The sequence below is a fragment of the Oreochromis aureus genome, linkage group 7 (genome assembly GCF_013358895.1).
Source record: "Oreochromis aureus strain Israel breed Guangdong linkage group 7, ZZ_aureus, whole genome shotgun sequence".
Classification (NCBI taxonomy): Eukaryota; Metazoa; Chordata; class Actinopteri; order Cichliformes; family Cichlidae; genus Oreochromis; species Oreochromis aureus.
The window spans coordinates 58,298,270-58,313,072 of NC_052948.1; the positions used below are offsets into that span (position 1 = coordinate 58,298,270).

The 14,803-nt window shown below is 38.2% G+C and overlaps 1 protein-coding gene across 3 annotated transcripts in view; it reads right to left on the reverse strand.

Moving 5' to 3' along the window:
* cpne2 (copine II) overlaps positions 1-14,803 on the reverse strand; it is a 48,375-nt gene that overhangs the window by 24,961 nt on the left and 8,611 nt on the right. For 2 of the 3 annotated variants that reach the window (XM_031734295.2, XM_039614364.1), the window contains 8 exons: positions 9,820-9,999; positions 9,548-9,622; positions 8,831-8,902; positions 7,374-7,457; positions 7,103-7,192; positions 6,702-6,800; positions 5,031-5,117; positions 3,181-3,240 (listed from right to left, as the gene is read on the reverse strand). In XM_031734295.2, coding sequence (XP_031590155.1) covers positions 3,181-3,240; positions 5,031-5,117; positions 6,702-6,800; positions 7,103-7,192; positions 7,374-7,457; positions 8,831-8,902; positions 9,548-9,622; positions 9,820-9,999 — 747 coding nt within the window. The remainder of the gene's footprint in view (positions 1-3,180; positions 3,241-5,030; positions 5,118-6,701; positions 6,801-7,102; positions 7,193-7,373; positions 7,458-8,830; positions 8,903-9,547; positions 9,623-9,819; positions 10,000-14,803) is intronic. The other variant, XM_039614363.1, reaches the window with a different exon arrangement.

Sequence of the window (14,803 nt, forward strand, 5' to 3'; positions counted from 1 at the left end):
CAAGTGGTTACATAAGTAGCTACTGTAGCTACTTATGTAACCACTTGTTCCATTATACTCTAGTTAGCTGGACAAACTAAAATCTAGCAAGCCTAAAAACATTTTAGTTACTGAGAAAAATTAAAAACAAAAGTTTTTAAAATCTGTGTTTTGCTCTCATCACAGCACCATATACTGTTGAGCATGTAACAGCATGTAACAGGCACTGTTTGAAAAGTTGGACATTTTAGACCAAAAATAATGACAAATTAAATTAATTTGAGAAACATATGTTCACTTAAATTGTACATCATATTGTAAATATGCAGTCAAGTGTCTAACTATCCTTTTTTCTTTTAAAGCCTCATTTCCATCAGTACGTTCAGGTGTAAATAGCAGGCTGACACTGGAGGTTATCATTATTTTTAGCAGCTTTAGCAGCTAACTGCTTCAGACAAAATGTAGTCCTCAACAGCTCGGTGCACAACAACAGCTTTCTTGAGACCAGAAAAATACTCAACACTGCCTTCTATCACAGAAGGAAGCTACTCTGAAACTCCGAAACTACTCTGCAGTGTCAACATGTTGCAAATAATGAAAACAGATTCCTGGGTGGATAATGATGACATTTCCATATCTATCTAACATTTAAGTAGTAATTTACAGGTATTCACGCATCACATTGTTCCCATGGTTTGGACCCAGTGCATCTTGTAAAGCTTAAAATATTACTGTGTATGTATGTAGCTTGTGAAAGTGCATTATTGTGAGAGGCTATGCAGACATTTTGTGCTGTGAGCTTTGGGTGCTCTAATTCGATGAACTTTTATACGATCCCTTGCACCATGCACACACATGCCTTCTTGCTAAATGTAGCATAGATAAAACAGGATACTTCTATGTATGTGTCCACTTGGGAAACATTAGAGCCTTGAGGTAAAACTGCTTCTTGTCCTCCTAAATACACAGAGTTTATGTCAAAAAGGTAATCAGCATATATATAACCACATTGACTGAGCACAAACTCCTACACTTTTCCATTTTTGCCTGATAAATTTAGCATACTGCCCATTCCCACAACACTAATTTCCCCACAACATGTGTTCATATGGGGGTTTTCCCTGAAAGATGTTAGGATTTCATTAATTTGGTTATGAATAGCATCAACCTCCAGTGACTGCAGATGAAAATTAGCCTATATGGTTAAATCTAGCAAATTTACACAATGGACCTAAGTGCATGTGTTAATATATAAACTTTTTCCTTCTTAAATAGAATAAACATAATGGAACTCAACTGTTATCCCAGATGCTTTGCATTAAAAATGTAATATAGCCTTTCCTTTCTTGGCTGGTTTAATGTGTAGTGTTGCATCGATTTAATTAAATACTTGTTTTCCTGACTTCACATTGTAAAAGTTGTTGTTGTGAGTACAGGTTATATCACTCCAGCACCACTGGTTATGTATTTTCTCTCTGCCGTTTTTTGAATACCAACATTTGTAATCATGTACCAGCGACTTTTTCAAAAACTCATACACCCCATGATTCAGTAGGTTGTAGAGCCACTTTCAGCAGTAATAACTTGGAGAAACTGTTTTCTGGATGACTTTGTATCAGTCTCTCAGATCATTGTGGAGGAATTGTAGCCCTCTCTTATTCACAGTGTCGCTTCAGTTCATTAAGGTTTGCAGGCGTTGATTTTAATGCACAGCTATCTTAAGGTCCCACCACAGCACTTCATGCTGAAGTCTGGGTCAATGAAACACTGTGATTTTTTCCTTTATCAGCCATTCTGTTGTAGTGTTGCTGGGATCATTGTCCTGTTGCATCAACTAATCTGAGTCAAATTTTAGATATCAGTCAGAAGGCCTCACATTTGACTCTGCAATACTTTGTTGTTCAAAGGAGTTCACGGTTTACTTAGTGGCTAAACATCTCCACTTTGGTCTTGTCTGTCCATTGTTGTCAGATACAACTTTGCAAACTTAACCCATGCTGACATGTGGGTGGGGTTTTGGGGGGATTTTTGTGTTTTATTTCTTCCTGGCAACTCTTGCTAAACAAGTCATTCTTGTTCAGTGTCTTTTCTAATTGTACCATCATGAACTTTAACATTTACTGAGATCTGTAGAGTCTGAGGTGTTGCTCTTGGATTTTTTTTTGCAGATTTTCTGAGCATTGCACGGCACAAGATTAAAGTGAATTTGCAGGGATATGCACTCCTGGGACGACTCTGGCACTGTGTTAACATACACATGAATGCTCCAGACTAGCAAAATGACAAAACATATACTTTTACAGAGGTGCTCAGACCGTAAGGGTGTACTTTTTTTTTTTTTTTACATTACTGTATATGAGTACTCAAAGTATTTTTTTTCCAGTATTAGAGAATTAAACCAAAGTGCATGGAGGATATTTAAACTATCCATTGTATTTTATATAATCAGAAACAATCAACTCTCTTCCAGTACATCTGTAGAGAAAACATGAATCTTGACAAATATAACTGTACAATGTGGTGCACAGATGTCCAATCTGAGAACACACTTTATAAGAAATACCACAAAATCAAGCATGTAAGGAACTACATTATTGTCATTCTGCTACATCTGGAGCCTGGTTCTAGCTCACAAAGCTGGGAAATTGTTGGAGAGATAGAGAAGGAGGGAAAAAAGGGTCGTTGTGTACATGCAGTGAAGTTGGCACAGAGTGCATGTGTGTATATGTGTGTGCTCTCTCATTGCATGAGTGCTATAGGAAATATATTAATAAAAGAACTCGATGTGTGGCAGCGATTGCGCCTGGCTATTATAAAAGAGGACTCTCTCATTCACTGAGTTGCACAAAAAGGTGTGACATCATCAGGGACACACAAGAGTTTCTACTAACAAGAGACTAAAATAGACCATGACACCTCTCTGTCTCTGCCCCTCCCTCTGGTAAAAAATCTTCTTGTTGTTTATCTGTCTCCCTTTCTTTCCTCATTTGTCATTCTCTCATTCATGTTCCATTTCAACCATTTCAACCATTTCAACATTTCACGATACCCAATTTCTCCTCTTTACAACAATCAGTACCACCTTTCTGTTTTTAACCCTTTTTCTTTTGGTTTATAAAAGACACAGGGTTAGAGTTGGATCAATGTCCCATTACAACATTATTGCAGAGATATAAATGTGCAAGCTAATATTGTACTTACTGTAAACATTAGCTGACATCCCCCCAATATGTAATCCAGAAAAGTGTAGTCCCTTGTAATCTAGAGATACAGGAAAAAGCAAGAAATCAGGAAAATAAGTATGCAAGTGAGCACTGATCTGCTGAAGATCAGATCTACAAATGAAATAGTATTTTCCATCATTCACCATTAACTTCGCTGCAAACATAAACACAGACACTATTGATTTTTAATTTTTTAAACAAACCTGACATATATTTTTCGTGACATAATGTGCAACCAGTAGAGCACCACTTATCTTGTTTGAGCACTCCAATTACAATGAATATTTAGCATGGATTTTACTGTCATTAGTCTAATCCCTGCTGGCAGCCAACAAATATAATTACTATATTAGCCATTTTCTTCATGTGCTGTGCCCTATGTGTGTCTCTGTACAAAGGCTTGTTCATGATTGTGCGTAAGAAAAAAAAAAGAGGGAAAGAAGGAATGGAATCAATTATGAAAGCTTGTCATTGCACGCACACAGCTTTAATGTTATTCCAACAGGCATCTAAAGACTCCATGGTTCAGCTTAATGTGTCCTCTGTGGGGCTCTGAGCCATCGTACTAATTAGCTATTCAAGTGGAGTTATGAACGCCCAGTTAGAAGTGTGTCAGCTGATCAAAACTGAAATTCACTGAGTCGAGTGTTAAGATGGATCATTAAGACGTGATGAGAGGCCGGATAATTTATTTGATTTGCTACTGTAGGTGGGTTATTTTTGTTGCTCCTGCTTAGATTGCTAATGGATCAAACTTATTGAGCTAATATTTAAAACAAAAGTTTGATATTACCAGTGGTATTATCAAACTTTACTCAATTGTACTGCTGAATTCATTGTGAAATATCACCTAGCTGTGTTGCTCTGTGTGGACTGGTTTAGTTCATTACTGCAGGAATTACTGCAGAACTTTCCAGTGAAGTCTCATGGTTCACGTACAAATCCTGGTGCAAAGGGATGCAAGTTGGCTTGCACAGAATATCAGAAAGTTAAAGTACACAAGTGGCTGGTAAAGATGTAGCAGCTAAATAGAGAGCATTTCTCTTCGAAGCTGGAGCAACTAAAAGACAAATAAGTAGAAATGTAGAAAAACATCACTGTTCTGTTTCTTCTGCCCCCTTCCTAAAAACTTTCCAGGGGACTTTAACTGTTTGTTAACACATATATCAATTAGCCAGTCGCATGGTAGCAATCCAGTGCATTTGGCCATGCAGAAGTTCAGAGTGAGCATCGATGTGCAGCTGACAAAGGTTCAGCAGCTGTGTGATGCTATCATGTCACCATGGACCAAAATCTCTGAGCAATGTTTCCAGCAGCTTGTATGCTATGAAGAATTAAGGCAGTTATCAAGGCAACAAGGGGCTCCGAACCACGACTAGCAAAATTTACTTAGTAACAGTATCAATCACAGTGTTTTATTTTATTAAATTTTTTTTTTTTTATCTACTATAAGCTTAGCACCTGTATAAGAGCTACAAGCTTTCAGTTAAAACCACCATTAGACCATTTGGAAACATGAGAACATGACAACTAATAATGCTGAATGATTGAGCATGTAAAACCAAAATGTTGTTTTCATCCTTTTAAAATATCACTCAATTTCCTGACTGAGTACAGATTCCCCAGTTTACAACAAAGCTGTAACTATTGTTATTTGCTTCTTAATTTATTTTTCCTGGCATATTTCTCCGCAGGGAAATATGCCAGGAAATCTAAAAATATTGATCTGATTTTAGATTTGGAAAGACGTTTGATATGTGAAGCCACAAGTTTAATGTATACGCAACCGAAGATTAAGATTGCTAAGAAACCTCCATCGGTCCTCACCTTGCAGGACTTGACAATGATAACTCCAGAATTTTTATAGTTCTTCTTCTTTTTCTGTTTCTTGGGATTAATGCAGTCAAACTCCACCTGCAGATACAGGAACGGTTAAGAGGAAATGAAAGAAGTTAAAATTAATGTGTCACTATCAGTAACAGAGGAGTGGGTTTAGCAGGGACAATACAAGGAGAGGAAAAGCTGAGATGACAGCAGAGTTGAAAAGAGTTGGTGTGAGATGGGAAAACGATCAGAGAAGCAGACGATCGAAAGACTGCGACTTGGATTCACAGCTTCCCCATAATGATGAGACCAGGTTCACCTTGACTGTCAAACTATAGTGATTACCATTAATACAGTTACCTACATGTAGACAGAAAATGAAAACAATACAGATTTAATTTTATGTGATGCCGTTGAAAGAAAAGTGAAGGCGAGGATGGCTGTTAATACTGTAAGTCACACAGACACACTCTAAGGTGGCAATGTCTGATCAAAACAGACATTTTAGTCAGTCAGCGATTCATATGACAGGTAACTCTAAATGCCTTGTCGTGTTACTAAGGCTCAGCTAAGGGATATTTTACATCTCAAAAGCACTTCTTTTTTTTATCTTTCTTTTTTACATTCCATTCTCGCTCTCTCTCTGCTTACACCCCCCACTCCCCCCTCATCTCTCCATCCTGCCTCTTATCTTTATTTCCTTGTTATTTCCCCCACCCAACATCATTACCACACATGATGAGACTCAGTGGGAGAACAAGTCATGAGGCCGCTTTGGCACATGCACGCATGCAGTTTCACAAGCAACACACACACACATACACACATGCACACACACAGACCTGCTAATGAATGACCTATGTTCTTATCAGTGCATCATACATCTTTAACAGATCAGGAACTCACAAGAATAAATCTCAATAAAATATAATATATAAGTCTAGTAATTACAGTGTACTTACTTAAATATTGTCTCTTTATTATTATCTAATTACCCTACTACTAAACTGTGTACACACTCGAAACGATTCACTCGTTGCACTCTGCTGTACGATGCCTGGTTGCTTGTAGATATTCTAGGTTCTGGTTGCCTACGTGACCCTCTAATGTGTTCACATCCAGGTCATATGTTATATACAGGTCCTCGTCTGGAAATTGAGTGAAGTTTATCTTAGGCCCTGCCCACTTTCAATCACCAGCTTTTATTTCACCTGTGTTGGCTCAAAATCGCTGAATGTGATTCAATTTCTTTAGTTTCTTGTTGCAATGTTGCCCTAATTGCTTCCAGTGTGTACACAGCTTGACACTGCATTACGAAAGGATTCAAATGCTTAAATTCATTAGCTTCATTTTTATGTATGCTGCACATCCTGCCTTCCTGGCTTGCACACCTGTTTGTTCGCATTTCTGGGGCCCACCCTGCACCCCCCTATTCTCGCCTCTTTCATATGTGTAACAGCGATATCCTAAACCTGAAGGCACCACTTGTCCTGAGTAAGCCCTTTCTCGAACCGCAATCTCTGACCTAGATCATTTTCTTCTCATAAGCCTGTCACTTTATTATCAATAAACAGTGTTAAATCATGTTTGAGTTGCGTTATCTGCTAGCGAATAGCATGCTAACATGCCACCTGCTAAAATGGAGCCACAAGCACAATCATGTCAGTGTTTTACCTCCACTGAGTTCTGGGCTTCACTCATCTTTGCAACTGTGGTCTGAAACTCTCCAATGAAGTCATGTCCTCCATCATTATCGTAGTCATAACACAGCACCTGTAATCGTGCAGAATGCATCACATCATGCTAGTCTTTTCTTTCACATGGGCAGCTTATAAATAAAAGCGGAAACTCAAGCGGTTATGTGGTTTCTGGTATCTGTGTCCTACTTTCACTTCTGTACTGACTCTTCACTTCCTTTTTAATTTTTTTCAAGTTTGACATTCTGGCCAAAGGACATTATAAAGTTATTTTTTAATTTCTTTTCACAGTTGATCTCACCTGTTAGATTCAGTGAAGATTACGTTTGATACTAAACATGTCTTCTAACAGAGAAAGTAAAAATTCTTACTACTAACCTTGATGCTTCTGTCCACATCTCCATTGCACAGAGAAATGAGAGGCACGGTAAAAGGTTTCCACACTGGATCTAAAGTGTTCTTTATGACCTGAAGTCACAGACACAAAAATAGGCAGATTACCGAGCAGCGGATGCATGATGCAATTACCTGAACTTACATCTGTAATTAAAGTTGTACCACTTTGTGTGAGGCCAAGTTTAGCTGACAATGACAGTCGACGATAATAACAGTCAGATGAAGGTAAGTTTAACCTCTGCCAATGACTCACCTCTGTCCTGTGCACAAGCATCCATTTACCATCTTCTCCCTGTTTGTGAAACTCCAGGTAAGGGTCTGACTTCCCAAAGAAGTCCTGCACAAACAAACACACGGCGAATTTGCCCTCATGTCTTTTTTGTCTGTTTACATTTCTTATCTCTTTCACAAAACTGCAACCACTAACCACCGTTTGACAACTGCAACACAACAGGTGATTTAAATTTCTAAAAAAATGTTTCTTCGAACACTTAAAAGATAAGATTGATTAATTAATTTACTGGAGTTTTAACCACAGCATACAGCAGGTACACAGCTTCAGCTTGAATCCTACTCGCAGTTATGATGTTTCTGACCCAGCAGCTAGAGTTGCAGTATATCAAAGCTGCTTAAACGCTGATATTTAATATGTAACAATTTTATAATATCAACAATTTTTAAAATTGTCCTTCAATTGGAAATAACACCATGTGATAGTGTTTAAACGGTACATATGTGTACAGTAGTACACAGTGCATTGAACCCTAGGCCAAAACACCTTGTAATGTTAGATAAAGGTAGCACCTATTATGGCAGCTGAGTCATTGTGCGCACTTCCTTTTTAATATTTCAGGGTTTAGAAACATGTTGCTGTTACAAACCCACCGAATACTTCAAACCCCTTTCCATACCTGTTTTAACAACCCAGAATCACTAGCACCATACACAATACACACAATACACTTTCAGTTCAATCATGCCCGCGGCACACATGGCCTATATGTGCGTTTCCTGTAATTGTCGTTTGTCCTGGTTCCTGGTTTCACCCAGTGATTTTAGCCTGATATAAACAGGCTTTGGGAATGTTATTTTTCCTTAATGTTGTTTCAAACAAAGTGTTGTTAGGGACAACTTCATTGAATAAATTTCTTTGAAAAATTATTTTTTTCATAGTCTTTGTTATCAGCGACCTTATGCAGTAAGTCTAATTGACACTGGGAGATTATACAGCGGTTTGTTTGTTTTTTACTTAACTATAATCTTATGATATTTATAGTCAACTAAAACTACTGAAATCAAAAGAATTTAGATGTTAAAATTATGACTGAAGTCATTTTATGCTTTAGTCAAAAGGCTACGACTAGAACTAAATCACAATTATCTGCCAATACTAAATGCTGCAGGAATGACAGTTGGAGGTTGCGGTTGTTTCAGCAAACATCCAAAAATACATATTTACTGTGTCAAAACAACCTTTTTAATTCCAGCTATCCCAGCACCTGATAGCCTGTTGGTTGGCAGACAAAGGTGAAGACTATGAAAGCATTTACTGTAAATCTTGTCTGTGTGGGCTGTATTTGTGTGTCCTAAAGTGGTATGCATGCTCAAATATATCTGATGTGTGTGTGTATGTGTGTGTTTGGATTTGCACCCTGAGTGTGCGTGTGTGTGTGTGTGTGTGTGTGAGCGTGCGGGGGTCTAACTGCCTACCTTCTTATCCAGTTTACGCCCACTCAGGGTCAAAGTGATGATTCTGTTGTCAGACAACTCCTGCGCTGTTATCTAAAATAAGAGCACCACACAACATTAGTGGCAGCAGATGCACTCACAAATATTAACATTCACATCAACAACAGCAACAGGAACAGTTGGCAAACACGGTAACGGTAGCAGCCTCGACGACTTACTGTGTCATCAGGATCAGCGACTGTAGCCGTACCGTTCACGTAAACATCACAGACAACAGCAAGTTTAGGTGACATAGCACAGTGTGCATTTTTTACATTTGTCTTGTAACTCATAAAGTGCACTGAGATATTAACACCTTTCAGTGTGGTGCATGGCCAAGTCACCAGGTTAATGACTTCCATATATTCCTTATACAGCACTATTAGATTGCTGACTACTCTTTAAACAGATCCTCAGAGGGTCCGATGGCGGTCATGCTCTGAGTCACTTACTTCTAATTAGATCTGGGGGCAACATGGTGACCCGTAACACCCCAGTTTAAGGAAAATACTAATGCTAATAAGCTTGGGGTGTCTTTACTTAATTTATTTAAACCAACATAACTGATGATCCAATGGGATCCTTAAAAAATCTGGTCTCTTCTGGGGACCATTTCTATTTTATTTTTGTAAATAAAGTTTTTAAAAAACAAATAAAAGGTCATAATATTTTCTTTTAAGAGACAGTAGACATTCTTACTGTAATGGATCCTTTGCCAGCTGGCTTCCCATTGGCTAAGATCAGGGGTCTGTGAAGTTTCTTATTGGACACAATCTATTGGATAAGAGACAATCAGGACAACAATTATTTATTTTTGGAATTGAGCAAAAATCCACTTTAAAATATAGTCTGCATCTAATTGTAAGGATAAGTTCCATCTAGTTCAGTTTATCCTATCCCTTCTTCTTTAGACTATGCCTGTAGATATAAAGAATATACTTCAAACCAAAGAAGAAGAAATCATTCAGTACCACTCCCAGTGTGCAAACAAATGCTCCCAGGAAGTCGTGCTCGTCGAGCTGTGTGGCACACTTGTCTTCATCGAACATGGCAAAGCGAAGTTTCTGGATTTCTTCAAAGTGGTAGTCCACCTGGAACTTCACTCCAAACACCGGATTCAAGTTGTTCACAGCTGTTTCAGTGCGTCCCAGCTAAAGGTCAAGAAACAAGGAGAGAGAATAAATAATTCAAGTATTGTCCCTTTTAACGTTTCACCAGCGTGTCATAGTCCTGGTCCTGAACTATCGAGCTCTATCCAGCGCTTGTTTTTAATTGATCATGACTTGATTCCTTGTATGTTGGTTTATTCCTTGCTCAATAGTATGCTCTTGTGTCCTGTTGTCAGGTCTTCATCTCTCTGCTAAGTTGGTTTCCATTTTATTTTGGGAGCCCTTTGTGCTTAATCCTTAGTTTTACTTCCTTTGTTTTGTTATACCTCATTAGCCTCACCTCTTGTACCTAGTTGTTCCCTGTTATCCTGATTAGTCCTAGTGTGTCAGTTTGTAGAAAGAGCTTTGGTTGTCCTTTGTTGTGATGTCTGTTATCCTTTCCTGTGTGTCCTCTACCAGTTAGAGTCTTGAGTTTGGACCTTTTTTCCTTGTTCCTGTGTTTTGGATTGCTTTCTACCACCATTAACAATGAGCTTTGTTAATCCTGCCTGGCTGTAGAGTCTGGTTTTGTGTAGGCACTACATTACCAAAATAGCTGCTCACCTGCATCTAACAGTCTCAAAGTCACCACAAAATGTAAGTTCCGCCCCTTTCAGCAAAACACAAGTGGCTAGTTTTTCACTTGGTTTTCTTTCCATGTTCCTTACACAAGACTTGAATGCCAAAATAATAGGTTAAAGTAACTGTGACTCTTCTGTTGTGGAAAACTGCAAGACTGGGTAGTCTCTGCAATCTTGCAACATGTGGCAATTTATAGAGAAGGTTTGTAAATTCTTAATGAAAGCTTAAAAGACTAAAAATAAATGACTAGAAACATTATAATGAATTGAATTGTTAGTATGAATATATGTAAATACTATCATACATAATCATCAATTTAACTTTTGAGTATTTAGTTGCAAAAGTTTAAATGATTAAAATTAAAATTAAAGATGGACTTTTTTTGGAAGCTTTTGGAATCTTACAAAGCTGCAAAAAACAAACAAACAAGTTTTTATATAGTAAAAAATATTACTGTTTGTGTTTACAAAAAGTAAAGTATGTACATGCATATGCAATTTAATAAAGTGATACTGATATGTATCTGGCAACTGTAACACACCAAACGACTGTAAATAGTTTGAGTCGCTACATATGTATGTGTCTGTGTTTTTTTTACACTAGGGATTCCAAGAGAATGATGTTTAGTGTTAACATTAGTTTTGACACACACTTCTCAAAAAACATTTAATACTGAATGCATTAAACAAGAATCAGCCTCGGGCAACTCTTCAGCATCCCTGATTGTGACACCGGTGCGTCGTAAAATCTGTGGCGCCCACTCAAAGCAAGGATTCCCCCCGATAACAAGATGCAGCTAAAAAAAAAAAAACTTGGCCAGTGATGATCAAAACTGTGGGAGTGTGTTAGACAGAGACCCAACAATGTGCCTCCTACCTGCCATCCCCAGAATTACTATAGATTGCTATAAATATTATACCTTTGTCTGACGCTGGGTTGATAAAGAACAGCAGATTTATCTGAACTTTTAAAGTAGCCTGCTGCTGTGGTTTGTGGTAAATGTATCCTTAAACAAAAACAAAGTCCTAAAAAGCTGCAGCCGTCTGACAGCACTTTATCCAATTTAAGGGCCCTTTCCCCTAAAGCCATTTGTTTTTGATGTTTCTCAGTGCGCTGTGCTCTCATGGCCCCAAAGAGCAGTCCAGACAGCAGACAGATAAGAGGGTGTGGGTGCCTGAAAAGAGTGCTGTGAGAGTCATGTTCTTTGCTCTGACTCTTCTAAACCAGGTAGTTGACTGGCTAATCCCACGGCCGCGCTACTCTCCAGCCTGACTCACCCAGGACACATAAAATCATTAAACGTGGTCACATATACTCACCCTGTCACCACTGAATATAAAAGGCCTTAAAAAAGTTCAGCTCATTCCTATAACGGAGACGGGAGGGATGAAATGCAAACCACTTACAGAAATGCATCTAACCCTCTGCTGATTCACAGGAAAGGAACAAATACTTTACACTGGATGTCTAGAGTTTCAGTCTGGAGCAAAAATGTTGTTCAATTTAAATTAAACTAACTGAACTTTGATACACACCAAAAAAGTGAAACTCTTTTTGAAAGGAAAACTCTTGTTGATGATCTCCGAACCTATAAGACCTTCTAAACCTTTGGTGTCAAATACAAGGCCCAGGGGCCAAAATCAGCCGCCAATAACTCCAATCTGGCTCACTGAATGGATTTTGAAAATGTGAAGGAGGGCGTAAGTTTTACACTTGTACAGTAGACGTATTTTCATAGGCTATTCTGTTTAATAATTGTATGCTGTTGTAATGCTGCTCCTTTGACATAAAGAGTCAGATAGCATCACATATTTGATTTGGCAGTTTTAAACCAGATACCCTTCCTGATACAACCCCAAAGGGGATTGGTGTCTCTAGCTGGAACTCAAACAGTGACCTTTAGTTTGCCAAGCAAATATGCCAACCATCAAACTATGGAGCCATCACTGTTGCCCTATAGTGTCTAAGACCAGCCTAACATCGAACAGTTTTTTTCTTGAGCCCATTTCCCAACGTCTAACACTTTTATTCATAGTAACATTTACTGAAGGCACATCTAGACAGTTTATTAACCTCAAAAGAATCTCCATTTCTGCAGGATCCTGATGTATTTTCTATTCACCAGTCTTTACTCAAAAACCCCTGCAGCAAACAGCAGTACCGCCATCTATTACTTAGCTGTTCTTATCCAATTACACCTTCTTCTTTCATCTTTATTTCCTGCAACAGTTGTAGAGAAATGAATTCCTTGATCCTGACGGGTCCCAGTGGTTGCATACGATCTTTCAATGTTCATATATATTGTATATACTCCTTTCACTCTTCCTTTTTGCTATTTATTCCTGATGTCTTTACTATTTACATTTTATTTATATTTTATTTTAATCCTGTCCAGTACATGTACGATTCCATTCTATTCTATTCTATAAAATGTACCTTTCTCGTGCTACTGTGAATGCTAAGATACATTTCTCTCTGACTGTAGGTAATGATATTAGTACAGAACTGAGATACTCCAGCAGGAAAAAGGTTTTAACTTCACCCTGCTACCGGTGCTTGCAGCACTTATCCATCTGTCTGACTCATGGGAAGGCAGCAGCGGAGAATGGCTGCACTTCGTGGCTTAAAAACCCACATTATTGGGACATCATGGCACGCCAGCAGGCTAAAATCTCATAGCAGTGCCTCTGTGGATTTGATCCTGGTTCACTGAGCTTTAGAAATGAATCAGATCCCTCTGGCACTTCATGCCTCCTTTCTTTCTTATCTGTTTATGTTTACTACAAGATAAAAAAGAAAAACAACAATACAGGTCACTGAGATTACTTCAGATAGAGGAACTGCAGCTGGAAGAAACAGTACAGGTACTGATAGGGTTATGATAGATAGATAAATAGACCACCTTCTAGTCTTATCAACCACTCAGCATGTATTGACATTGTATGCTTTGGTAGCATTCAGCATTTATACTGTAACCTTTATCATTGCTCAGTTTACCACTGTTTGTTGGTTGGTTGGTGTTAATTGAAAAGTATTTTGCCCACTCATGAAGCTAATACAGACTGTTCACAACTAAAGCACTTTCAACAAAGCAAATGCAATGGATGTGCATCCCGCAGCTTAATTTATAGTGAGTTAAAGGAATTTAGAAGCAATCTGTTATAAGTGTTTGTGCCTTAGATTTGAGCGGACACTTTTATTTTTATTTTTTTCATTCAGCAGACAGGGAGACACTCCCCACCAAAAAACCCCCAAAACATAACAAGGACACTTCAGCCCAACAGCTCAATACCAAGATGTTGAATCAATGAAACAAACCAAAGCGGCTCTAAAGACATCGGTGATGATGTTGCTAACAAATAAACACTGGGACCAGCCTACAGCACCAAAACAATCTCTGCTAAACAATGACAACTGGCAGGTGCAAAAATGTATCAGTGAAAGTGTGCTTTGGCTTTACAGTTTAGATTTAATGTCTTATAACCATAGAAAATGCAACACAGTGGCTGTCAGCAAAAGTTCCTTATTTTGTCATCAGCTACAACAATTTTAATATAATTTGCAAGTCCTGTTTGTGTCCCGAATCATGTCCAAAGTTCACTTTCCTTTAAGCTTCAGTCTATTTACCACCAATTACTGAGACGAATAGATGCGTCTTTAGCTCCTAAATATCCCGTGTTTATTGTGCGCTCACTAACTTTGTTGTATGTTATGGGTTACTGAGCTGAAAGTCTGAGTTCTCAGTGTCTCTTTGAACATGGATTGATCACCATGGTAACTTGTGCTTACTGCATAACCCGATCTGGAGCAGATTATGTTCAGCTTCAGTTTAAAATAGTCTGTGCGCACAACATTTTCAGTCATTCAGTCTATTTACAGATGATACGAAGGAGCCTCTACCGCCACTGAAATAATATTCTAGCATGAGTGTTTTCATGTTAAAATGAAAAAAATAAATCTAATTTTCTGCTCTTACTTTTGATATTGGGAATTACATATCAAATATTCTGGGGAGTCCTTAATCATTAGTGAATTACGAGTGGTAAATTCAAAACAATACTCTGGCGTGGAAAGTTTTAAACATAATATTAATCATACACTTGTATGAACTGACTGTCCGTGTGCTGGATTTCTTTTCTTTTGATCAAACAGCAAAATTTAATAACTTAGGAGTTTAAATTACTGGAAACTTGGAACCCTGGGGACTAATCGTAGGGCTTTGAAG